The sequence below is a fragment of the Oryzias latipes genome, chromosome 23 (assembly GCF_053564925.1).
Source record: "Oryzias latipes strain Hd-rR chromosome 23, Olatipes_Hd-rR_3.1".
NCBI classification, from domain to species: domain Eukaryota; kingdom Metazoa; phylum Chordata; class Actinopteri; order Beloniformes; family Adrianichthyidae; genus Oryzias; species Oryzias latipes.
This window is the reverse complement of record NC_136259.1, coordinates 10,937,947-10,965,172: the sequence shown is the minus strand read 5'-3', so window position 1 is coordinate 10,965,172 and position 27,226 is coordinate 10,937,947. Positions and strand designations below refer to the sequence as shown.

The following is a 27,226-nucleotide window of genomic DNA, read 5'->3' as shown; positions in this document are numbered from 1 at the left end:
AACACTATCTGTTTTGTGTACATGTCGACAGGTGGACATTTTTGCAACTAACAGGTGTGTTTATAACATTTGAGTGTGTGTGTGGACAGGCTCCGCCCTTTTTTTTTGTTTTGTTTTTTTTACATTTGAACCTTACCATAATGATTAACAACCAGTAAACTTGTTGCTTTATGCTGCTTCATGGTCTTATCCCCCTTCCCCTCCTATTATCACCCCCTACCCCCCCTCTCTCTAACGTCCCTCTCTCTTCTTCCCCTCTTTCCTTTTCCGTCCGGTCCAACACCAAAGATTTTCAGACATGTTTGAAATTAATAAAGTTTGGCCTCAATTACAAAAAGGGTTTATTCAGACATACCTTTGGTTTGTCTGAAGATTAATAACCCCTCTTGTTAAAGTAAAATATGTCCAACCCAAGAGGCCCTCAGCTCTCATCTGTCTGCCTAGCTGTTGGACAGGACAAGTTAAAAAAAAAAAAAAAAAAAAGTACAATTACGAGATAAATTTAGGAGATAAAAACTCATAAATTTATGAGATAAAAACTCGTAAATTTATGAGATAAAAACTTGTTAATTTATGAGAAAAAAACTCGTAAATTTACGAGATTACAGTGAAAGTGAGCATGCAGAGTAGCAGGTGAACGCCGTGCAGCAGCAGAGCAGACCCACTAAACTTAGTTGAACAGGTGAGTTGAATGTTTATTGATAACGTTCCAAATGTCTGGAAGCACATTTGTTTGATTTATGATTCATTAAAGTTTTATTTATTGATGGGTGGTTTGCAGGATCTCTGCAGCCCGATGAAGCCATCGTCGGTCTCCCTGCAGCTGTCCGCTTGAATCCTTTCTTCCTCTGTATTGTTTTATGCTGAGACGGGACATTACATCTGGAGGAGGGGGCGTGTGTAACACTGTTTACTTCCGCATTGGTGTTGGGATGACAGGTTCATGACATAATGAGACAAATGAACTTCAGGATATGTAAATGTAAAGGAGAATAAAAGCTTCAGTGATCCTTTGCATCCAAACGTGTCTCTGAGCTCCTTATTTTACATATGAAACTCCGCTTTACCGACCCCGGAAACACTGCTACACGATAAATAATCTTATTTTGAGTCATCAAAATGTTCAAAGTCTCTTTGTTTGAAAACTTATAATCCGGAAATAAAGCTTCACAAAAGGCTCCACATACTTCTTCAAGCTAGGTTCCGATAAACGGACAACCTCGGTGTTTTCTCCTTAATCTACGACTTTTTTTTCTCGTAAATTTACGAGATTTTAAGTCGTAAAGATAAAATCTCGTAATTATAGTTTTCTTTTTTTCTTTTTTGTGGCCCTAAACTCCGTCGTAGTTTCTTGCACAGTAACCCTCACTGTTTTATGTTCTTAATTTACTTTTGTTTGGGGTTGAAGTTATGATACAAATAGTTGTTTGAGTTAAAGATTTCAATAAAGCTTTCAGCAAAATGATGGATAAAGTTTTCTTGTAGACCCTATAGTGCTGCATATCAAAGGTGGAGATTTGTAAGAGGCATCTTATTCTGAGATATTAGCTTCCTGAGACAAATGAATGAGACAACATTTTTTATGAATTTTTACAGCACAATCATCCACTTCCTGTTTGGCGGTGGTGTACGCAGCCACTGTAAGGTGTACACCCATGAAACTGCAGATTATGAGAGAACACCCCTCTGAGTATCTCCAGTTGTAATTTCATGCACGACAGACAGTGCACAGAGGAAAAAATAGGTCAGAATGCGACAAAAATTGTGTCTAAATATAAATATCTATGTGGGGGTATGGAGCTCGTCCAAAATTGTCATATCCACGGGTTCAGAATAAAACTTCATCAAATCTATTTAATTTCAGTGAGATCGGACAAGGAATGTGCACGTGAGAGCAAATTTTGTGTGCATGGCGAGACGCCCAACTTTTCCGCTCTGTAATGACCACACCCCCGCGTTGGAAGTCATGGTTTTTTATCTGAGTAAATTTCAATGGCTTTTCAACAGGTGGACGTAATTTTGAGGTTGTCGGTTAATCTCACTTGGAGCAGTGATGCTCCAAGTAAAACATGTCATTTCCTGTAACCAGCCGGTCGGCGCTACACCTGTTCCAGATTCTTCCACTGCAGATTTGTTCAGAGTCAGACTGCAATCATGCACATCAATTTTGCATCAGATTAGATTATGCATGACTTAGTAATGGCCATTTTTCTTATCATGGCCTGTTTTTCAAAACGACCTCCAAGTTCGACTCAACGCCACGGTCATAAATATGCTGAAAAACTTAAAAGCTTCGCAATATAATATCGCACATGGGTGTAGTTTGCAAAACCAGAGTTTGGAGTATGTTAAAGGCCTCAAAAAGCCGACTCTTTTGTCAGAATAATAATAATAAGTGGGTCCTTGCATTATGTGCTCGGGCCCTAATAATTAAAGCTACAAGTAGCATTTAGCGGGCCCAAACACGTGTGACCGCCTGGCACGGGCGACCGCCCCGCAAACAAGTCCCGCTCAAGCTGTTTCGCGTTGCCGCAACTACACGCTTCGTACATAGGAAGTGTCAAGACATCGCATTCGGTAATTCGACATCTAAGTCACAGCCTCACGACCGCAACTTAATCTTCCGAAACCGCACAAACATCTGCCAAAGGCTTCGGTGTTCACAGGAGTTCGTCATTATTCTACACAATTTCTAAGTATTTGGCTGAATTCCTGTTTACACCAAAAGGGAGCGCTGTAGGTATGATCAATGAATCAACTTCCTCTTTCTCTTCATCCACCATTTCCATCACATAGGATCTACCTGTGGTCCCATCCTCCCCCACACTCCTCCCCTACCTGCCCCAAAGATCTGTGAACGAGACTGAAAGTCTGTGCTGATCAGCTACTTGTTTGTTCTTGTTTATATCATTTAATAAAATATAGTCAAAACGATTTTCATGTGGTCGTGTTTTGAGATGAAGGTGCCTATCTATGCTCTATTTCATGTTATTTTGATTATTGAAACTGTATGTTTACATGTTTAGGTACAAAATGTGATGAACAGCTGCATGTTGTCTAGTGATGTAAGTTTTTTACCTAATTTTTGAAGTATAAACATGCCACCCTGTTACCTTGAGCGGCTGGGTAGTTCGGTTGGTAAGGTAAGAGACTACCATGCAGGGTTTGATTCCCGGAGGGGAATGAACAATGGTACTGGGGCAATTACCAAATCAATTGCGAGAAATTAACATCACCCAGTGATGGCAAGGCCCTTAACGCTACTGCCTCTGGAGCGCGGTTCAACTGCAGCTCACCGCTCCCCCAGAGGATGGGTCAAATGCGGAGAATAATTTCCCCATTGTGGGATAAATAAAGTATCAATTATTATTATTATTACTAATCCAGATGACATGGTTCTCCATCTGTGTCTAAGTGTTATTAAAGCATTCTTTTAATATTTAGCTCTAAGCAACCAAGCAGTTGTCTATATAAAAGACCTTTTCCAATTGTGCACTTTTAGCAGGTCTCTGAGTACATAAGACCAATGTATGGTGGATGTTCAGAGAACTTGTTTAAAACTTACGGTAACAGAGACTTTGTAGAAGTGGCTTCATTGTTCTGGAGTTCTTTGTTTCACCCTCAGAAGTGTTGACTTGGTGATTTATTTTTAAAAAGCTGCTAAAAACATATCTTTTTAAAATAGCATTTTCTAATTTGGTTTTGACATTTTGTGTTTAATTTTTTGTCCTTTTATTGGGAAACATTTGTTATTTGTTTGGTGTTTAAAGGTGCTACATATAAACACACATTTTTAGAGACATTTGTTATCAGTTGTTTTTGTTGGTGTTGTAGTTTAATTTCATTGGATGTATAGAAAGGAAAAGAAGTTGCAGCATTGAAAAAAAGGAAGAGCAGATAGGGATTAGGATTTAAGAGATATTTATTATCTTATGTTGCATCTGTAGGAGTGTAGTGAGGTTGGGTAATAAAAATAATACATTTGAGCTGATTGTTTTAACAGGGTAGTCTTTCGTTATTTATTTTTAGATTAGTGTGTTTCTTGAGGAGGTTTTCAATTTTTTTAATTTTCTTTCATTTCTAATCTTGTCTGCTGTTTGGGGAGCCGGTTAAGCTCGTGCTGGTTTGCGGCGCCTTCCGTCCGTGAAACCAGGGTTCGGATCCGGGCTGCTCCCTGTTCCCTTCTCTACTTCTGTGCCGGTCCCAAACCCGGTTGCTTTGAGAAGGTTGCGTCAGGAAGGGCATCCGGCGTAAAACATTGCCAAGTTTGCCATGCAACTTGTTCGCTGTGGCGACCCCTGATGGGAAAAGCCGAAAGAGAAAGAAGATTTGATTTCTAATATTAGAGCAAGGTGGGTAGTTAAGAGAAAGTACTAAATTATGTAATAAATATTTTGGTAGATTGTTGATATATTAAAATTCCCTATTAATTCAAAATTATATTAGATTAGATGACTTTATTTATCCCACGATGGGGAAATTCATTTATCTGTGGCAACAACAACATTCAGAAATAACAGCAACAAAGGACATCAAAAATGACATTCTTATAAAAATAAAAAAATTAAATAAATACAGCTGCGAAAGTGTAAATAACATATGATCCACTGCAAACATGTGATCAACTGTAAAAACATAAAAAAAATTATTTTCTTTTTTTTTTTTTAAGTTATAGTTGAGTTTGTGATTGTGACTGGATTGTAAAGAAGATGGTTGTTAAGAAGATTAGTCTGAAAAAATATTTAGGAAAAGGTGGAGAAATAAGTTTCAGGCTTCAAACAGTCTTCACAGTTACTGAACAGTGTTCAGTAATTTTAGTTTTTTTTTTTGTGAGACCAAAAGTGTTTTTACATTCTGTAGAGCAGGGATGTCAAACTCATTTTCACCGAGGGCCACATCAGCATAGTGGCTGTCCTCAAAGAGCAAGAAATAACTTAAACATGTAACTAAATGTTATGAAAAATAGATGTTACTACTCTTTAATGTTAAATAACTCATTATTTATTTATTATAACATTTTATAGTGACAATTACAGTTGCATAGAAAACATGTTTGCTTGTTACTCTGCGACTCTTGTCAGAAAATAAAGAAGAAGAAGAAAAATAATAAACCTTATAAATACAATAGGGTCCTTGCACTACGTGCTTGGGCCCTAATAATAATCCATACAAAAACAATAGGGTCCTTGCACTACATGCTGGGGCCCTAATAATAAACATTACAAATACAATAGGGTCCTTGCACTACGTGCTCGGGTCCTAAAAATATTAAACCTTATAAATACAATAGGGTCCTTGCACTATGTGTTTGGGTCCTAAAAATATTAAACCTTATAAATACAATAGGGTCCTTGCACTAAGTGCTCGGGCCCTAATAAACCTTACAAAAACAATAGGGTCCTTGGACTACATGCCCGGGCCCTAATAATATGGCACAGAGAATACGTATGTATTAAAAACTCCAGAAGCAGTTTTTCTTCTGGGGGTGGTTAAGTGCGTCCACTTGGAACTCCATAACAGAACTCAATAACAAGCAACACTCTGAGATTAAATCATGCTACCATGATGCAAAACATACTGCAGTGAACTATAACTTCTTCTGAACTGGTGGCAAATCAACATCTGGTTTTTGCACAAAGACATGTACAATAAAGACATGATGGGTACAATTCCAATCCCAGTTTTACCTAATTTTATGACCTCATCTTGTGGGGCAATGCTACTGAATGAAGCCGCTTTACAGAACTGGGATAAGTATATTATTTTAAAGACATTAGTCTTGATTTGCTCATTTAAAATGGGCAAAACACATGCAACAACTTGTCATAAGATGTAAAAGCCCAAACAGACAGTAATATCAGATTTTACAGCTTTGGTAGCATTTAGTATGTTAATGTCACCCAGTCATTAGCAGAAGCTCCTATCCTTGGCAACAAACAGATAGCTTTTATAATAAGGCCTAACAAGGAATGAGGTGTTTGATCAAGAATGGATCTACAAAAGCTTCCAAGTTTATCTAACAACTTGGTTGGTGCATCTTTGATGCTCCCATTATTTCTTTGCTTAAAGTATTGTGACAGCAAAGAATTGTTGGAATGGATTATAATTGACCACTACGGTCTAGTGGGCCCTCTGCTGAAAAACATTAAAAAAATATCAGACCATACAGTACAGACCAAAGGTTTGGACACACCTTGTCATTCAAAGAGTTTTCTTTATTTTCATGACTAGGAAAATTGTAGATTCACAATGAATGCATCAAAACCGTGAATTAACACATGTGAAATTATGTACATAACAAAAAAGTGTGAAACAACGGAAAATATGTCATGTTCTAGGTTCTTCATAGTAGCCACCTTTTGATTTGGTTACTGCTTTGCACATTCTTGGCATTCTCTTGATGAGCTTCAAGTGGCAGTCACCTGAAATGTTTTTCACTTCACAGGTGTGCCCTGTCAGGTTTAATAAGTGTGATTTCTTGCCTTAAAATGGGGTTGGGACCATCAGTTGTGTTGTGCAGAAGTCATGTGGACACACAGCTGATAGTCTTACTGAATAGGCAGTTAGATTTTGTATTATGGCAAGAAAAAAGCAGCTAAGTACAGAAAAATGAGTTGCCATCATTACTTTAAGAAATGAAGGTCAGTCAGTCCAAAAAATTGGGAAAACTTTGAAAGTGTCCCCAAGTGCAGTCACAAAAACCATCAAGAAACTGTCTCACATGCGGAACGCCCCAGGAAAGGAAGACCAAGGGTCACCTCTGCTGCGGAGGATACGTTTATCCGAGTCAGCAGCCTCAGAAATCGCAGGTTAACAGCAGCTCAGATTAGAGACCATGTCAATGACACAGAATTCTAGCAGCAGACACATCTCTACAATAACTGTTAAAAGCAGACTGTGTGAATCAGGCCGTCATGGTAGAATATCTGCTAGGAAACCACTGCTAAAGAAAGGCAACAAGCAGAAGCCCCTATTTTGGGCTAAAGAACACAAGGAATGTACATTAGACCAGTGGAAATCTGTGCTTTGGTCGGATGAGTCCAAATTGGAGATTTTTGGTTCCAACCATTGTGTCTTTGTGAGACACATAAAAGGTGAACGGATGGACTCTACATGCCTGGTTCCCACCGTGAAGCATGGAGGAGGAGGGGTGATGGTGTGGGGGTACTTTGCTGGTCACACTGTTGGGGATTTATTAAAAATTAAAGGTATACTGAACCAGCATGGCTACCCACATGCTATTCAATCCAGTTTGCGTTTAGTTGGACAATCATTTATCTTTCAACAGGACAATGACCCCAAACACACCTCCAGGCTGTGTAAAGGCTTTTTGACCAAAAAGAAGAGAGATTGGGGTGCTGCGCCAGATGACCTGGCCTCCACAGTCACTGGACCTGATCCCAATCGAGATGGTTTGGGGTGAGCTGGACCACAGAGTGAAGGCAAAAGAACTAAACAGTGCTAATCATCTCTGAGAACTGGTTCAAGACTGTTGGAAGACCATTTCAGGTGGCTACCTCTTCAAGCTCATCAAGAGAATGCCAAGATTGTGCAAAGCAGTAATCAAAGCAAAAGGTGGCTACTTTGAAGAACCTAGAATATGACATATTTTCAGTTGTTTCACACTTTTTTGTCATGTCTATAATTCCACATGTGTTAATTCACAGTTTGGATGCCTTCAGTGTGAATCTACAATTTTCATAGTCATGAAAATAAAGAAAACTCATTGAATGAGAAAGTGTGTCCAAACTTTTGGTCTGTACTGTATATCCTTTTAATTTTTGCTTAATTTTAATGTCATTTTCAAAAGTTGAAACTTTTGAGGCTGCACGGTGGCGCAGAGGTTAGCCTTGGCTTCACAGCAAGAAGGCCCTCGGTTCAAGTCCCGGCTGGGCGACCTTTCTGTGTGGAGTTTGCATGTTCTCCCCGTGCATGCGTGGGTTTTCTCCGGGGTCTCCGGCTCCCTCCCACCGTCCAAAAACATGCGCCATAGGTCAAGTGGCAACTCTATATTGTCCATAGGTGTCAGTGTGAGAGTGAATGGGTGTGTAATTGTGGCCCTGCGACAGATTTGTTGACCTGACCAGGGTGTCCCCTGCCTTCGCCCGTAAGTGGCCTGGAGAGGCTCCGGCAGCCCGTGACCCCGTAAGGGACAAAACGAACGGACGAACGAACGGACGGACGAATGAATGAAAATTGGGTACATTGGATGGATGGATGGATGGATGGATGGATGGATGGATGGATGGATGGACAGATGTATGGACAAACAGAAGGACAGAAGGAAGGATGGACAGATGGATGGCTAAATAGATGGATTAATGGATTGGGCATAATGGATGGCTGAATAGATGGATGGAGGGACGGATGGATGGACAAATGGGTGGACAGATGGATGGACCAAAGGGTGGATGGATGGTCAGATGGATGGACCAAAGGGTGGATGGATGGACAGATGGATGGACCAAAGGGTGGACGGATGGATGGATGGACGGACGGATGTATGGACAGATGAACGGATGGATGGATGAGCGGATGGATAAACAGATAATGGATGAATGGACAGATGGATGGATGGACAGATGGATGGATGGATGAACGAATGAATAGACAGATAATGGATGAATGGACAGATGGATGGATGGATGGATGGATGGAGAGACGGACAGATGGATGGACGGATGAATGGACGGATTTTACCTGAGCAAGCATAGTCCTGCGGTCGGCATCTTTGTACAGGGGCAGGTATTTGTGCAGGACCCTCAGAGCGTGCTGTTTGAAGATAGCGGTGACGTACACCACGCTCTCCAAGGCAGAAACTGGCTTGTTGAAAAAGGCAAACACAAAGAGCACACCTTCCTCTGAGGTTGTACCTGCAGGACAAAAAATCAGTCCAAACAAAAGCACTTCTCTGCTGCCTGGATTTTTTCAGCCTTGATGAGCTTCAAGGCCACTAAGAGTGATGCAGGATGGACCTGAGATGGTCACAAGAACGTCATAGTGTTTGGGTTTGTTTTTGTGTCAGTGTTTGTCTTACCCATCAGCACTGGCTTCTCGTTTTGCCAGTGGCCCTTCTGAAAGGCAGTGATTGGCTGCTCTTTGATCAGCTCATCGTCTATAAACGGACCCCACGTTTCAAAAGCCTCCAGAAACCGAAACGGATTTATAATCTTAGCGCCTGAGGTTAAAAAAAGACATCCAAGTTTATTTCAGCTAAAGGGTCAAAGAACAGAAGAAATGTAAATCCATGAATGTATTTTAAAAATGTGTCAAATATTTCATGATTAAAACAGTTGAGACAGCAGAGTTTCTGTTTCGTCATATCAAGTGTTGGTTGTGAAATAGAAACTTGGCCGTGCTGCAGCATTTTTATTTTAGGCAAAAATGTGAAACTGTCAATAGGGGGCAGAGACTTTATGCTTGTTCCCACCCTTTTTCATTAATGTTTAAATTAAATGTTCAAATCGTTTTCAATGAATGAAATTAACAATAAAAAAAGAGATAAAATGAAGGAGCGTTTGATGTTGGATTTTAACTTAAGCTCAAGCTAAGTTTAGTGGATTTTAAAGTGAGTGGTTTTGTATGCATAAATTATCCACCAATACAGCTTTATATGACCAGAAAAATGCATTATGCCACATTATCAAATCTGAGGCATATATCAAGACTCATTTGTATACTAATCATTTTAAAAAACAAGTCAGGAAAATCTGCTAAAATGTAACTAAATGTCTTTGATTGTTTTGTTTTCTTGAATCTGCAGATAAAGATTTATTTTCCAGATAAACATGCAGTACTGCTCCGATAATGAGGTGTGTGGTGCCCTACTGGTTTTCATCTGTGCAGTGAGGATGGCCTGTGGGCTGAGAGACAGCAGGCAGACGAAGTCGCTCACAGAGCAGTTGGTCTTTTGAGCAAAGTGTTTTCCCAGCTTCAGGGCATCGTGTCTTAATAAAAGGAGCAACAAAACAATATTAACAGTCAGTTTGAAGTTGCCCAAAAGTTTGCCAGGAGCAGTCACATAGCGTTCAGACACAGCAGGGGCTCAGAGAAACTAAAGAATTCATGCCAATCTTGGTTTCTGCTCCTCACCTGGTCTTCAGAGGGATGGAGAAGGGCAGGCTCTGCAGGACGGCCTGTGTGAACAGAGGCTGGCTGCTCTGAATCATCAGGTGGAGGCTTACCGACTGAGCTCCTGCACTTTCCCCAACAATTGTCACCTTACAGAAAAGAAAATCAACCAACTCGAGTCATTATCTGGAACTTTTTGTGCCAAAAAGTTTGATGAAAACTTCAGTTTGATTTCAGTTTCATGCTTCTGTTCTTCATGACTCCTTTTTACTGTGATGCCGCCGTGTTATTTTTTTTTTCAATCCTGACGTGACAATTCAGACATATTTAAATACTGCTTACAAATGTGATTACTAACACAAATCTAAAAAGAAATGTTGCTAAAGACAATCTTCACCCGATCAGCTATGCACATGGGTCACCAGTTAAATGTCCATAGACAGTCAGGGTGTTGGACAGGGTTCCCCCCTGCTACCTCAACATCCATAACAGATGACTTGCCCTGAAGCAAAACACCTAAATATTATCATTTCTCCTGGTGGTTCGCAGAACATGAGTATGTCATGGGTTCCCATCATAGCTCATATGAAAAAATTATATTATCTTTAAGATCTCAAGATCACAAGATTTATTGTGTTTCTTAAGAGTATGTAAGCTTTAAACCAACAGAACCCTTAGAATATTGTAAATTTTTCCACCTGCAGTTCCCAAAATGTTCTTGCCTGTAACTTCTGCACTAGCCACTCGGCGCCTTTGGCCATAGATGGTCTGTATTGGCAAAGCGAGACCATCTGTTCTGAATAAGCTTTTCCAAAACAGACCCGGCATTATGAGGCTACATTTCTTCAGGATTATTATAAGGAAATGATGACTGAATGGTTGTGCATCTGTATGCTGTCTTGCCTTACTAGGGTTGCCTCCAAACATAGCAATGTTCTGCTGGACCCAAAGAAGAGCCATCTGCTGGTCCAAAATCCCATAATTCCCTGTGGCTGACGTATGAGGATCTTTGCCCGAAACCAGGAACCCAAACGCACCTTTGATCATACATCAGTCCACATGATGATCAGCAACAAACAATTCAGAAAATCGTTGTCTTGACAGATGCCACATCTCTGTTCTTAATACAAATAAATGGGTTTATCTTTTCAAAATATGAAAAAAAACTTCATATTAAAACAGAACAGGTGTGTGTTTGAATAAAACACTTTCTTACCTAGTCGGTATTCCAGGTTGACAACAACTGTGTTGGTGAAGTTACTAATGAAGCGTCCATCATAGATGGGTTTGGAGGCAGAGCCAGCAATAAAATCCCCACCATGGATCCACACCATGACAGGCAGGGGGCGCCGCACAGGCTCACTGAAGTCCACACTCCGAGGTACAAAGATGTTGAGGAAGAGACAGTCTTCACTGACCTTTGTGAGACATAAATATTGTCCATCATCAGAGACGGTCCTGGCTAGTTTGACGACCGAAACGCTGGACAGCACCCTCACCCCACCCTCACCCCCCCTTTCCAGCCCTGCCCCAGCTTGCAGACATACAAACATGAGAACAAAATGTAATATTTTTTTAAACTTTATTAATCACATAAGTAAAATATACTTGTAGAGTTGAATTCACAATTAAGATCACGTATTAGTGATTAGTGACTTTTTCCAACCGAAGCCGATACCCGATATTTTCTTGCCCCTTGTAGCTGAAACCGATACTCAACCGATATTTTTTTTTAAATACTACAAAAAAAATATTAGTAAGTATAAAGAAACAGCGAACGGCTCTTCTTTATTCAACAAATTTGCAGAACTAGTTTTACCTGCAAAGAAATTGAACAACAGATTGTACAAACACTTTTTAACCTTTTCAGTCTGCCATACATCTGTGAACAGAGAAAGTGCATTTCTATGGTCAAAACAAATACTAAGACTTTAACTTAAAAAGCAATGTAACAAGTACATTTTTCAGTACATGTAATGCCCGATATAATAACGTGCAAAATAAATAGTTTAATCTTCAAGTGCAAAAATGATTGCTTTGTTTGAAACTGAAGTGCAAAATAATTGGTTGCTCATAGAAATAAACTTTTTTTTTTAAACATAGGCATTCAAGCATTTTACAAGCCAGAATGACAAAAAGAAATAAACCACCACAATTACATTTCGTTTTTTGTTTTTAACTGTGGTTGGATCAATGGGAGATTTGTCCTGACAAAAATTAGCATCTCTGCTTTCTGACAGGTTAGCTGTTGATTTTTTCATTCAGCACATTTGAAGCAGAAGAAAAAACGCTCACTATCAATACTAGTGCAGGGCGCTGACAGTTATTTCCATGCAAGCCTAGCAGTTTTTTTTCTTTTTCCAGAATGAGCGCTAGCGCTAGCAATGACGCCACCACACATCGTGGTGGGGAATTTTTAAATAGCTTTTGAGATTTGTGGTGTTAAAAGGTTGACCTTTTTTCCCTCTTTGTGACACTTCTGTCAAACACATTTTGCAAACAGCGAGTGAGTCGTTTGTCTCAGACACCGTAAAACAAGCCCACATAGGTGAGTGTTGCGCCGTGTTTCAGACAGAGCGCTCTAGCACAGGCAATGAGAGGCGACGTCACTTACATGCAACAGAAACACCTTGATGGCACAAGTAAATACAGAGTGGTAACGCTTTTTTCGGGGTCCTTGCAGACAAGAAAAAAGCACTGACTACACAGATTTCAAACATTATGAGCGAGCAAGCCCTTAATAATCATAACAGTAATAAGCACATTTAGAAGCGTGGCGTTGATTTTGCTTTTCGAGGACAGCTGGAGCCCCATAACCAGCTATAGCAGATTTCCCATGCTAAACGCTTGCTGGTTGGACCAACACACATCTTTTGGAGCATCATAGCCACGGAGCTGTCCTTTTATTTGTCCTTTTATTACTGTCTTACTATCTTGGATGTAAATATGAGGGAATTACATCAGCCTTTATTTTGTCTGGACACCACTGGAAACACAAATTCATATGATGGTTTAGTTTCTCAGGTCTGCATAGCAGCACTTCCGCTTTCGGCGATCCGGCTGCCGGTCCGGGGGAAAGTTTTGCCGAACCGCGGTGCGTCCGAAGGAGGACCACAGAAGGCAGAAATGCTGCTATCATAGTCCTGAGAAGCTGTGTACAATCATCAGGGGCCTCATTTATAAAACTTTGCGTAGGATTTGCGTCAGAAGTGGCGTACGGATGAAACATAGGATGTGCGTACGCACAGAAATATTCGGAGTTATAAAACCGTGCGCACGCACATCCTACGCATCTTTCTCTTAATAAATCACAACCAATTCTAAATGCTGCGCAGCTTTTGCGGCCTCATGACATGCCTATAGTTGCCCATAAATAGTCCGTGAAACGCCCACAAATGAATATTCATTGATTGCGAAACCATGCCAAACACGGAGAGAAAATCAAAAAAACGTAACTTCACTCAATGTGAAGTAGAAGTTATCGTTGGCGAGGTGGAAAAGAGGAGAATAATGTTGTTTGGAGGGCACAGTGTGGCCTTACTAATGCCAAAAAGGCACGTGAGTGGCAGACGGCGGCAGACGCTGTAAATGCTGCAGCCTCACAACCTCGGACCGTGGCCGAAATAAAAAAGAAAAGGTCGGACATCAAAGTCAAGGCAAAAAAACGTCTAGCGCTGACCCCCCCCACACACACACACACCCGTGTCTGCCTCTTGTGTGTGTGTGGGGGGGGGGGCACCGGAGCTGACCCCTCCTGATGAGAGACTGGCGGCAATAATTGGGGAATCCCTTTTAAGTGGAGTGGTGACTGAGGCGCAGGGGGACACCGAAGCGCCAGATGCACCGGGTGACACACCCCCAAAAGCCCGCAGAGGAAGTCGGAACCGGCTCATAAGCCACTCGTCCTCGTTTGCCAACAAGTCTCCTTGCTGTCTAAAGATGCGTTCACTCCGAATTCTTCCATTTGCCACATCTTCTAAGAGCGCAAGATCAGCCATTGTGCGTCATTACACATTGTGATGGGGCATTTTATTTCCCTCCATTTAATTACATCTGACAAGCTGCAGATGTCGGTAATAATCGACGTGGAAATGGGAAATTGATCAGCGCAAATGTAATTTCTTGTTGCTTTCTGAATGGTCGAGACATACGCCATACATTGTTTCATCAAAAATAAAACAAACTAAAGGCATATGCATGAATACCATAATTCTGTAGCTTATGAAGAAATGTTTTACTATGAAAACAACTTTCCCTAGTGGACAATTAATGCATCTCTCTCTATCTATCCATCTGTCTGTCTAATTGCACCTATATCTGCTCCGCCAGACGGACACATTGACGGGAATGTCAGTTTTGTACATTATTTCGTTCTGTTAAATATATTATTTATGAGGATGAATTGCACAACATGCCAATATTGCAGAAAATATTTCACTTTTCTTTTTGCAATTATGTGTTCATTTGAATTTCTGTTGTAATTTTCGTTTGATTTTTTTTTGTTTGTTTCACTGCTGATCGGTCCAACGGGTGTTCGTGTAGGCTGTTAAATGTAAGACTTGCTTTGAGAAGTCGTCATGTTATTTCTGAGAGGCAGTATTGTCATTTTCACTTTCACGTGTTTCTTCCATCTGCCGACGGCGTCGCCGTTTCTCATTTCACCCGTTTTTGTGCGTACGCCTGGGTCAGAGCTTGCGTGAAGGACCGCACATTTTCCCGTCAAGTTTGCTTTTTATAAATCTCAACTATTGCGTAGAGAGTGGCGTATGCCTTCTTTTGTGCGTACGCAACGTTTATAAATGAGGCCCCAGGAGAGTACAAACGTCACAAAAACCCTCTTCTCTGCCGGTAACACAAAGCTACACTACTCCTAGCATGTGTCTCTTAGCAGCCGGACACCCACAGATAGCAGTGACGTCACCTCCCCTCTGGAAATGCTAAGTCGAATTGAAATATGCGACACTATTCGCAGGGTGGATGTGACAACGCAAATGCAATCTTCTCTTTGCATTTTCGTTTTAATTATGACACAGAGTAAGCGGTTTTAATGTAGAAAAGGAAAAAGCATTTTGAAGTATTGATTTTTCATTTTAATTTTGAGTCATTTGATGCAGTTACATTTTGAAAATAAAAAAGCATTTCTGTTAATCCATTTTAATTGTCAAATAGACATTTCTAAATGACTTTTGCTACACATTTACCAGACAACTTTTTGAAAATGAAAAGTCAAATACCATTTTCATTATCATTTTAATTAAGTGACATAATAAGCAGTGTTGAAGAAAAAAATGAAAAAGAATTTTGAAGGATTGCACTTTCATTTTAATTTTGAGGCAAAATTGCAGCTTCATTTTGTAAGTGAAAAAGCATTTCTGGTTTTGACTTTTATTTTTGATTATGCTACACAATCGCTTCCATAGAAATCCGACACTGTTTCCTTTAATTTGTTTAATTGAATTTGCTTGAGTAAAAGCAACTTCTGTATGAGATACAGAGCTTAACATTGTGATCATTAAATTAAATTAATTTTACCATTTTCTTACAATGAAAGGATACAATGAAAACTGTACCTGAATATTAATATTCAGGTACAGTTTTTTTCTAAGCCATACTCATTAAAAAAAAAGTGTGCAGGTACAATATATATCTTATTGCGGGACGCGTATTGGGAGAGATATAGAATCGCCAGACTCTTGCCGATATACACCCAACCGCGATAGTAGGGGCACCCTAGCAGTAATTTTGTTAACTTTACGCGGATATGGACGATTTTAGTCCAGGAAAACTGCAGGGGGGGAGGGGGGCTGGTTCGTTTTTCCTTTTTGGGGGGCGCTCGTGCACCCCCTATAAGATTGCACCTACATTGCCCAAAAGAAAAACCGCCACTCGCCATCAATCAGTTTTGAGCTCCACGGAGAAAGTGCATGGGGTGTGTGTTAGAGGCTCTTCCTGGAAGAGGCGGTTCCTTGTGATGTAACAATGTGAGGACCCACTTGCTTTCATGGATTGGGAGGGGCTGGTGCTCAGAGAGCAGGTTTTTAAAAGCAACAGTCAGAAATGCATAAATGGATCAAAATACCGCTTTGGGGTTGTTTTTAACTTAAAAAGTTGATTTTGCATGATATAGACTCTTTAACACTTAAAACATATGTTCTATTCAAACTCGTACTACCTGCATTGCTTTTTAAACTTTTACTTAAGTGAATATTTGGACTATATTTCTTCTTTATTTGTGATACATTTCTTTGAATGTAACCTTTGGTTATCCTGCCCACTTCCTCTCCAATAACATATTTACCACAGTGAAGTAATTTCGTTTGATAGCCACGTCTGCTGGACTCATCATAGACCGTGACCATATCTGGACTTGAGCTAGGGAATTCTTGATCCGACGTTTAGCGCCGTTCCCACTGGGAGAGTGTCCTTGTCGGGTTTGTTCTTAATAAAAACCATGTTATCCAGGACAACCTCCATTTTTATAGCCATTTCCAATCCATCCATCAACTATTCCAACAACAATGTGCAACTTTAGTGTGCTTAATTTAATGCCTTTATTTCTTAGTCATCTCACATTAAAGAATAAGTAAGAAAAATTCCTCACCATTTTTGGGCACTCATCTGTGATGGGTCCACTGCAGACCTGCATGCATGCCGCCCGTGGGAAAGTGGCTTCGTAAACCTCCTGCCAAGAGCTCAGGGGTCTGGGGGGTTTCCATCGGTAAGCCCCAACAGGGGGGTCTGCATATGGTACCCCATAGAAAATATGTGCCTTTTCCACAGTTACTCCCCTGACCTGGCCACACTTGGTGAAGACCACTGGAGCCTCCTGTGCTCCCTCACTGACAGGTTGGTCCTCAGCTTGCTGGATAGTGGTAAAGTCCCTTGGGTGGCTCGGCTCTTGAACAGAGTTTACCTCCACGTCTCTGTTGATGATGTACGGCTGGAATCTTTCAAACACTTCATAGTAGACGTTCCTCAAAATCTCGAGAAAGTCGATGACATTCTTGTTTTTCCTCTCCACTCCAGAGGAAACCATAACAATGGTAGCGCTTAGCAGCAGCACACAAAGCCTCTTCATGTTGTCCCACGGCGGCCTTATACCTGATGAGAAGTTGGGACTGTGATATGACTTGAATTAGGAAGCAGCAGATTTAGGGACCTTGCGGCCTCAAACTCTTCTGTGTGTCTGTGTGACTTCAATTAGCTTGTCCCAAATTATCAGACAAGAGCTCTTTGTCAGATGTGGTGTCCTCTGAGCAGCTGGACACACACACTGTAATGCTGGACCACTAATATGGGAGATGCTGTCTTCTCTTTGCTTAATAGGAACTAATCAGAGTCACACAAAGACAGGCAGTTTCTCTGTTAGGAAAAACCAGATGGTACTTTTTACCACAACATAAAAAAATTCCACATTTCTGTGTAAGCTGATTAATCAGTGATGTTTCATGGCAAAACATACCTTTACTGATGACATTTCAGGTTTAAAGAAATAGGTAAGAAGTTGCACATTGCCACCTACAGGACATCCACGCCACAACATGCAACCACAAGGAAACAGCATTTCACTACATGAAAAAGACCTCAATGGACAATAAGATTTGGATGTGATTTAAATCAATTTGAACATTAAAAGGTGGCAACTCTTTAAATACAATATTGTAAAGAAACAATCCTATTCTAAATGTCACTATCAGGTCAGAATGTGTATGCATGCAGCACAGATGAACACATTCAGAAAGACATTACTGCTGGGGGGTATTCCAGGAAGCATGTTTAAACTACCCTGACTTTAAGCCTGAACTCTGGCTGAAATCCGCCTGAACTTGTTTACTCTGGGTATGTCGGTTCCAAAAGACCGGATATGAGTTAGTGTAATTACGCTCGACTTGGTAACCCTGGGTTAATACACGTGCATGTCAAGTACATAAAGACATTCTCAATGGATCCCCGATTTCCAGAGTCACCATGGAAAAGCGTGGTAAAAAAAAAAAGCGCTACACTTCAGTGAGACGGAGTCTGAGATTTTAATGATGGCGTATGAAGATTATACGTCCATCAAAAAAGTAACACGGCTGTATCAGCAAAAGAAAGAGTTTCTGCTTGTAGTAGAAGAACAGACAAAGTAAAAGCACAAGTTTCTGATCTTATTTCCATTTTCCTTGTGACGCATGTATATAACTTATCCAATTTTGCCAATTTAAATGAATTACTTCTATTGGTTACAAGTAATTGAGTTAAATTTATTCAACCTAATTTCTTACGTCTCTAAAACTCAATAATTGTTTATACAACTCAAATTTACATATTTATCTAACTAAATGTCATATTACTCCAATTCAATTAATATTTTTCCATCTTAATTAAGTATAATTCTCGAACTCTCATATGTCTAAGTTTGAGCCGGCAGATATACTCATTTGTATAACAATAAAAAGAATGAAACAATATGCACAGAGTGCATGAATTCATTAAGGAGTTTTCCATCATTGTCATTACAGCACTTCACGGTAGGGGTGCTATATAAATTCATCATCCTCTCCCTCCCTCTCACTCATGGTGCAGAGACTTAAGCATAGTAGGACAAAATAACTCGGCAAAACACTGTAAAACAGCTAAACAACTAAACACATTTGGTCAAAAACCCACACTTAAACCCAAATCCATCCAGACAGGCAAGGGAATGGTATTCCACAATTGCTTGCGCTGCCGAGTCTAACAGCAGCACCAAAGTTATACCAAAGTCACATTCAATTAAGTATAATTGAATTAATTTGAATGAAAGTAAAATAATTATTTTTAAGCTGACTTAACAAAAAAAAGATTTATCTTCACTGAAGCAAATATTCCAGTTAGATCAAAGTAAAAAAGTTTATTTTTCCAACATCCATATGTGGTCTTATCACCCTCTAACGGTGGAAAAAGTGTTATCTGAGCTTCATCCACTAAATCAGGGGTCGGGAACCTATGGCTCGCAAGCCATATTTGGCTCTTTTGATGGTCACATCTGGCTCGCAGACAAATCTTTAATTATAAAGTCTTTTTTTCATTAGACCAGTCCTTCTCAGGTGCGATGCAATGCCAGAGGGGCGCGCAGTAGAATCGGTGCTTGGTGAAATAAAATCTGCGCCAGCACTATCAGGTTACTATTATCTATTAGTACCAGCCGGAAACCTGTGAATTGCCGTGCCTGCAACTGCGCGCTCCTGTCTCTGAGAAAGAGCCCGCAGTTGCAGGGACGGGATGTGTGAGGAAGAAGGGGGGGGTGGGGTAGTGGGCACATTGTCATAACTTAAAACACACAACCCATCACTCGCTGCAGCGTGAGAGTGTGTTTGGCTCCACGTATGCATGTGAGCAGTCTTTCTCACATCTAAAGAACATTCAGACCAACCTACGATCACGTTTAACGGATGGAAGTCTCAACGCCTGATGAAGCTGAAACTCACCACGTATCGACCGGACAAGACCATCAGCACCAGAAGTCACATTCATGCTAAAAAATACTCAATAATCATTTATTAGCAACAGCATAAAAATGTTATTAAAAAGAATCCACAGACTTATTGTACTTTAAAAGTGTTTAAATTACATCAAATGCAGACACTGACTTATATTTTTAGTTGTAAACATATTGTAGTGGACTGAGTTTAACTGGGTGGCTGTTGGGTCGCATTATAAATTCCGGAGTTCATTGAACGCATCATGCAGAGATCTGATTGGCCCTCAGTTCTGTCGCTCAGCCTGTCGTTGGGGAGTTAGGACCAATGGGTTTCAGCTATGGGCCGAAAAAGGGGAATGGGATGGCTGTGAGGGAATATAAATTTTGGAGAAGCGCTCTCGTCTCGGCGGGAGAGATTGAGGAGTTGCTGAATTTATTGTACGGCGTTTGCTGCGGTCTACAGTAACCAGAATAAAGAACCTTAAAAGAGGTTAAATCTCTGTGCCTCAGTGTGGGAAAAGGACACTACATTATTGTATGGCTCTTTCGAAATTACATTTAAAAATATGTGGCGTTTATGGCTCTCTCGGCTAAAAAGGTTCCCGACCCCTGCACTAAATCATCTTCAAATGGACACGGCATGCTGCTTCACCTCTCTGAAAACAAACTAACCTTCAACTAAACCTGCTCCAGACCAGGTTATGTTCAGAGCATGAGTTGCCATGGCAACTTGACATACCCTGAAACATACCTCCATTTCTGGAATCGAAATCTGAGGTTATCAACTTCCTTAGCCTCAAACTTACCGTGGGAGCTAGCATAACCTGCTTTCTGGAATACCCCCGTTTTTTTTTTTAAATTGTTCAAAACATTTTTTTTGAAGGAGCTACATATAAAAGCATCAAAGCTCCATCAATTTAGGTAAAGTATGTGAAAGAATACTTTAAAAATATTAAAAATTACAAAAATTAAGATCATTTTATGATATGCATTAAATGAAGAGATAGGGAGCCGGTTTAGCTCGTGCTGGTTTGCGGCACCTTCCGTCCGTGAAACCAGGGTTTGAATCCGGGCTGCTCCCTATTCCCTTCTCTACCTCTGTGCCGGTCCCAAGCCCGGTTGCTTTGAGAGGGTTGCGTCAGGAAGGGCATCCGGTGTAAAACATTGCCAAGTTTACCATGCGACTTGTTCGCTGTGGTGACCCCTGATGGGAAAAGCCGAAAGAGAAAGAAGATTAAATGAAGAGATAAAATCTAAAGTCTTTGATAAAAAAAAAAACACAGCTTTGTTCTTGTAATTGCCCTAATTAACAAAAAATTAAGGGAAATAATTTCTTTTTAAATAAATGTAAAAATGTCTTTCTTAATTAAAGAACACAAGTCCTCTTTAAGTTGTGAAGCTGTAGCTCAACAATGTTTTGACAAAATCAACATTACATTTTATATCAAACCTATTTTACTATTAATGAAAACCAAATGTATATTATTTGACACTCTTGTCGTGATATTGAGTTTTGAAATGAGCAAACCTTTTGGACTGTGGTGAGCTGACTGTTAGGTTTTGTAAAATCATTAAACAAATACTTTAAGGTGTGTTACATGTATAAATTATAACTAGACTTCTTTTAAGCTGAAAATTATAAAATAAAAGACGCGACTTTCGAGAACACCTGCTCAGGTGACGCAGTCAGAAGCACACCTGCCGCTTATTAGCGGCCTGTCCGTCCCGACCTGGCCTTCACGTAGGGAAACAGAAAAGTTTGAATCACGTGAATTTTCGAAATGTAAGATAAAAGAATATTTACCAGATTCTCAAACGTTTATCTCCCATTTATGCCTCATTTTTGTTTGTTCCAGGAACTCCTTGGAGTATTCGTTGGTCTTTTTCATTCTGGTGCCTCATTCTTTCGGTGGGTGAAAACCACGTTTGTGAATTTAAAAGTGAACCTGCTTCTTTTGTAGAAAAATGACCCTTTTTTTATCCACAGGCCGCTGCTTTGACATGTCCTTTTCTTTGTGTTGGATGGGGGAAAATGACGCTCTGCAAAGGTAAAACGTGTGCAGCTTTTTGCCCCTCGGGTTCTGTTCTGGCCGTGTCGGTTTGTCGTTATGGTTGCTTTCTGATCACAGATTTGTGAATCCAGGCTGATGTCATGTTTTTTTTAAAGAAACTTTATTAACTAAACTTAATATCTCAAAAAATAAAAATGTAAAAGAGGAGAAAGTACGATTACAGAGCACATTTGAGAAAATCATTATAAAAATAGGGGACATTTTAGTGTATCACCAGAAATGTGGATTATGATTTTAAACAAATTCCAAGTTTAGCTTTCAAATTCATTGAATTTTTCTTAGGATTGCTGTATTTTTTTTATCAACTTGATCATTGAAAAGAAGTAAAGGGGGTTTCATTTGGGTATATTGATGTTTGGACCCTGAAGGCTTGAGTCTGATCAGTGATGATGGTGACTTTCCACAGAAACTATACAGGATAAAACACTATTATCCTAAGTAAAAGTTGTCTGGGGTTTTCCAAAATAAAATTGATATTTTTGATTTTTGCATTTGTTTTTTGCTTTTCGTTTTGATTTTTCTTCTTCTTCACAGTTTAAAAGTTAAGTTAAAAACGACCAAGTGCATCACAGTGGAAAGCACACATGATGCAGCAAAAACTGATCAGTCCATCATTCCGGTCCAGTATGTGGAATTGTTTTGAATTTGGCAAAGACGTGACCATACTGTGTGCTAAAATGTTCTAATTATGTTCCCTTTGGGTTCTTTGGACATTTTTATTTACTAGTTTGTTTGTACACATTTGATTTACACTAGATTATCTTGAAAAAATCCAAGGAATTTGAATTGGAATCTTTGAGTTAGAGGTAAAATCTTAAGCCCGAGCCCGAGTCAGAACCCGACACGGTCGGCACTAAATGACAATCATTACGTTGAACGTAAGAAGCCCGACCCGAACTCTCGCTGACTTTTTTAATAAATATTTTGTAATGGCTGCAAAGAAGCTTCTTAGTCGGGCGGTTGTCAAACGGCTCTTTATTAATCCCCTATGACAGAACGGTTACCGCACGAACCGAAAGGCACAGCCAGCTTCTTCTTAATCAGAGGGAGAACGTTCATCGAACACGCGAGAGCGCGCACACACACACACACACACAGGTAGACCCCGCCCCCTCTATGCCACCAGTCACCAGCCCACCGTTGATTGACATACAATGTGGTCCAGCAACTGGCACAAAGAGGGGGAGGCCGGCCACCCGCAGCTCTGTCCAAACTCTGGGTCTTTACATGTTTATAAAAATATAATTTAAATATAATTTAAAAAATATAATATAATTATAAAAATGTATACTAAAACGATATGTGGATACTAAACAAAGGAATACTTGTTATTTACCATCATTTAACCAAAATGGACTATGATTTGGATTGTCAACCTCAAATTATGATATGAATCATTAAACATCAAAATTCAAGAAAATCTTTTGCAGCAGGATGATCTTAATTGACACAGAGTTGCTTTATTTTGAAAGGAACTTGGATGTGCTGTTGGCAAAAGTAAAAAGTAATTTGTAGAAGAATCTAACCCTGTTATAGATAGATGGATGGATAGATAGATGACTTTATTAATCCCACAATGGGGAAATTTCATTTCTCTGTGGTAGCAACGCGACATTCAGAAATAATCTATATAATATAAGATCAATAAAGGACATCACAAATGACATTTATATTAAATAATTAAAAATATTACTAAAATTATTATGAAAAATTATCAAAAATGAGATTCTTATTAAATTAAAGAAATAAATATTAAATAAATACAGCTGCAAAAGTGTAAAAAACATGCGGTCTGCAAAACATGTAAACTGTAAAACAAAAAAACAAATTTTTTTTCAAAATACAGAAATAACTAATGACGTTCACACCAAAAACAAACTGTTCAGGAATAAAAAACAATTTAAAATTGAAAAACAACAACTACAACAAAAGAAAATAAATAAATGATTGAATGAACACCCTGGGACCGTGGAGTGTCACTGTAACAGTGTTGTACAGTCTGATGGCTGTGGGGAGGAATGACCTGCGGTAGCGCTCCTTCTTACACTGAGGGTGCAACAGTCTTGTGCTGAAGGAGCTGGTCAGCGCCTCTACAGTTTGGTGCAGGGGGTGGGAGGGGTTATCCATGAAGGATGTCTGCTTAGCTAACATCCTGCTGTCTGCCACCTCCTCGATGGACTCAAGTGTGCAGCCCAGGACAGAGCCGGCCTTCCTAACCAGCTTGTTAAGCCTCTTCAAGTCTCTGCCTGCACTGCCCCGCGCCCAGCACACAACTAAACGACCACTGAGGACATCACGGTGTCGTAAAAGGTCCTCAGCAGCTGTCTGCACACGCCAAACGACCTCAGTCTCCTCAGCAGGTGAAGGCGACTCTGACCCCCCCTGTACAGAGCATCCGTGTTGTTGGACCAGTCCAGTCTGTTGTTCAGGTGAACACCCAGATATTTAAATGTGCCCACGACCTCAATTTCTGAACCCTGGATGTTCACCGGTGACTGTAATGGTGAGGACCTCCTGACCATTACAAAGGATCAGCTCCTTTGTCTTGCTGGTGTTAAGCAGCAGGTGGTTAACTTCACACCAGCCAACAAAGTCAGAGATGACCCCCCTGTACTCCTGCTCATCCCCCCCTGATACACAGCCCACAATGGCACTGTCATCTGAGAACTTCTGTAGATGACAGTGGTGGGAGTCGTAGATGAAGTCTGATGTGTACAGGGTAAACAGGAATGGGGAGAGCACAGTCCCTTGAGGTGCCCCCGTGCTGCAGACCACCACATCAGACACAGTCACGCAGCCTCACAAACTGTAGCCTGTCTGTGAGGTAGCTGATGGTCCAAGCAGTGAGATGTTGGTCCACACCTGCAACCTCCAGCTTCCTCCTCAGCAGTGATGGCTGAATTGTGTTGAAAGCACTGGAGAAATCAAAAAACATGACTCTCACAGTGCTCCCAGGGGACTCCAGGTGCGACAGGGCCCGATGCTGCAGGTAGATGATGGCGTCATCCACCCCGATGCCTGGTCGATATGCAAACTGCAGCGGGTCCAGTGCTGAGCTCACCTGAGTGCGGAGATGGCTGAGGATGATCCTCTCCATAGCCTTCATCAGGTGGGAAGTCAAGGCGACAGGTCTGAAGTGGTTCGGTTCCGTAGGACGAGGTTTTTGGAACCGGAACCAGGCAGGAAGTCCTCCAGAGGACTGGTACCTTCTCCAGTCTGAGGCTCATATTAAATATGAACAGCATCACCACACAGAGCTGGTCTGCACACTCCCTGAGGAGCCTGGAGGTGATGTTGTCAGGGCCTGTTGCCTTCCTGGCCTTTGTTCTCCTTAACTCCATCCTAACCTGATTCAGGGTGAGGCAGAGGGGGGTTGGAGGGTGGGTGGGCGGTGGCTGGTCTGGTGCTATGAGTCGGGGGGGGGGGGGGGGGGGGGTCCCTTTGCTTCTGTTGGAAGAAGGGGAGAGTGGACTGCTTGGTGCTGAGATGGTAACAGCTGGAGCTGGGAGGAGACGCCTGAGCTGGAAAGGTGTGAAGAGGGGGCCGTGTGGGTGGAGACTGGGGGCTGGGCAGAATCAAATATGTTAAAAAACAGGTTCAGTTCATTTGCCCAGGCTTGGTCACCTGTGACCTGGCGATCATTTCCAGCCTCAGCATGTCCTAAGATGTGTTTCAGACCTCTCCATACATCACGGATGTTGTTCTGTTCCAGGCGCTGCTCCAGTTTCTTCCTGTAGCAGTCCTTGCATTTCCTGATGCTGTATTTCAGGTCCCTCTGTACCAGGGGTCGGGAACCTTTTTGGCCAAGAGAGCCATAAATGCCACATATTTTGAAATGTAATTTCGAAAGAGCCATACAATAATGTAGTGTCCCTTTCCCACACTGAGGCACGGAGACTTAACCTCTTTTAGGGTTCTTTATTCTTGTTATTGCAGACCGCAACAAACGCCGCACAATTAATTCAGCAACTCCTCAATCTCTCCCACAGAGACGAGAGAGAGCGCTTCTCCCAACTTTATATTCCCCTGCTACCGCTGCAGCCCCTCCCATTTCCCTTATTCGGCCCATAGCTGAACCCCATTGGTCCAAACTACCTAACAACAGGCTGAGCGACAGAACTGAGAGCCAATCAGATCTCTGCTTGACGCGTTCAATGAACTCCAGAACTTTTAACGCTGCCCAACAGCCATCCAACTCAGTCCGCGACAATTTGTTTAAAACTAAATATACAAATGAATATGTGCATTTGATTTAATTTCAACATTTTTAAAGTAGAATAAGTCTGTGGATTCTTTTTAATAACATTGTTATTCTGTTGCTAATAAATGATGAGTATTTCTCGTGGTAGTTTTGCTGATGGTCTAGTCTGGTTGATACGTGGTGAGTTTCTGCTTCATGCAGGCGTTGAGACTTTAAACGTCATCGTAGGTCTGAATGTTCTGTAGATGTGAGAAAGACTGCTCACATGCAGACGGGGAGCCAAACACACACTCACACGCTGCAGTGAGTGACGGGCAGCGGGTTTTACGTTTTTATAATCCCTGCGCGATTCACCTGCTGTCCCCCCACCCCCACCCTCTGCTTTCTCCCTCACACATCCCGTCCCCGCATCTGCGCGCTCTTTCTCAGAGACGGGAGCGCGCAGTTTTAGGCACGTCAATTCACAGGTTTCCAGCTGGTACAAACTCTGTGAAATAATAGATAATAGTAAACTGATAGCGCTGGCGCAGATTTCTCTCTCTAAGCACTGCTACTACTGCGCGCCTCTGGCATCGCCCAGCGCCCGAGAAGGACTGGTCTAATGAAAAAAAAAAAACTATAATTAAAGATTTGTCTGCGAGCCACATGTGACCATCAAAAGAGCCATATATGGCTCGCGAGCCATAGGTTCCCGACCCCTGCTCTGTACTCTGCGTAGCTCCTCCTTGTCCCCAGAGAGAAAAGCCCTCTTCTTCTCATTTAGGAGGGTCTTCAGCTTAGGAGTGACCCAGGGCTTATTGTTGGAAAAACACTGCACTGATTTTGTTTGCACTGTGTTTTCCACACAGAAATTGACATGGTCCGTGATAGTCAGTAAGACTGTCAATGTCCTCCCCGTGTGGACTGCAGAGAACGTCCCAGTCTGTGGTGCTAAAACAGTCCCTTACTCGCCCTGTTACCTCCTCAGTCCAGATCTTCACCGTTTTAATCTGTGGTTTCTGCTGTTTCACCACTGGAGTGTAAGCAGAGGAGAGATGGACCAGGTTGTGATCAGAGCGTCCTAAACGGGGGAGGGGGGCAGAAGTATATGCATTCTTGACGTTAGCATATAAAAGGTCCAGAGTTTTCTTGTCCCTTGAATGACAGTTCACATACTGGGTGAAGTTGGACAGGGTGGCGGGGAGGGGGGTGCAGGCATGGTTAAAGTCCCCAGAAATGAGGATCAGGGCCTGTGGGTGTTGTGTCTGCAGCTGGGACACGGTGCTGTGCACGCGCTCACAAGCGACAGCAGCGTCAGCCGACGGAGGGATGTATACAGTCACCACCAGCACATGGGAGAACTCCCGTGGGAGGTAGTACGGCCGAACGCTGACTGCCACCAGTTCAATGTCCTTGCTGCAGTGCTGCTCTTTCACAGTGATGTGGTTCGGGTTACACCAT

The 27,226-nt window shown here is 41.3% G+C and overlaps 2 protein-coding genes across 6 annotated transcripts in view; one reads left to right on the top strand and one right to left on the bottom strand.

The window, feature by feature from the left end:
- The window catches only part of LOC101169010 (cAMP-regulated D2 protein), a 33,867-nt gene extending 16,274 nt beyond the window's left edge, over positions 1 to 17,593 (bottom strand). Inside the window, exons 1-8 of one of the 2 annotated variants that reach the window (XM_078941904.1) lie at positions 17,534 to 17,593; positions 16,673 to 17,189; positions 11,288 to 11,489; positions 10,975 to 11,108; positions 10,093 to 10,220; positions 9,829 to 9,947; positions 9,038 to 9,178; positions 8,701 to 8,873 (exon numbers count right to left, since the gene is read on the bottom strand). In XM_078941904.1, coding sequence (XP_078798030.1) covers positions 8,701 to 8,873; positions 9,038 to 9,178; positions 9,829 to 9,947; positions 10,093 to 10,220; positions 10,975 to 11,108; positions 11,288 to 11,489; positions 16,673 to 17,149 — 1,374 coding nt within the window. In that variant the 5' untranslated portion in view covers positions 17,150 to 17,189; positions 17,534 to 17,593. Of the gene's footprint in view, positions 1 to 4,088; positions 4,299 to 8,700; positions 8,874 to 9,037; positions 9,179 to 9,828; positions 9,948 to 10,092; positions 10,221 to 10,974; positions 11,109 to 11,287; positions 11,490 to 16,672; positions 17,284 to 17,533 lie in introns of those variants that run through there. The other variant, XM_078941905.1, reaches the window with a different exon arrangement.
- A 3,428-nt stretch (positions 17,594 to 21,021) lies between these two features.
- The window catches only part of LOC101168761 (uncharacterized), a 37,767-nt gene continuing 31,562 nt past the window's right edge, over positions 21,022 to 27,226 (top strand). For 2 of the 4 annotated variants that reach the window (XM_078941903.1, XM_078941902.1), the window contains exons 1-4: positions 21,166 to 21,296; positions 21,370 to 21,422; positions 21,501 to 21,561; positions 27,037 to 27,138. In XM_078941903.1, coding sequence (XP_078798029.1) covers positions 21,295 to 21,296; positions 21,370 to 21,422; positions 21,501 to 21,561; positions 27,037 to 27,138 — 218 coding nt within the window. In that variant the 5' untranslated portion in view covers positions 21,166 to 21,294. Of the gene's footprint in view, positions 21,297 to 21,369; positions 21,423 to 21,500; positions 21,562 to 27,036; positions 27,139 to 27,226 lie in introns of all 4 variants that reach the window. The other 2 variants (XM_011492581.4, XM_011492580.4) reach the window with 1 other exon arrangement.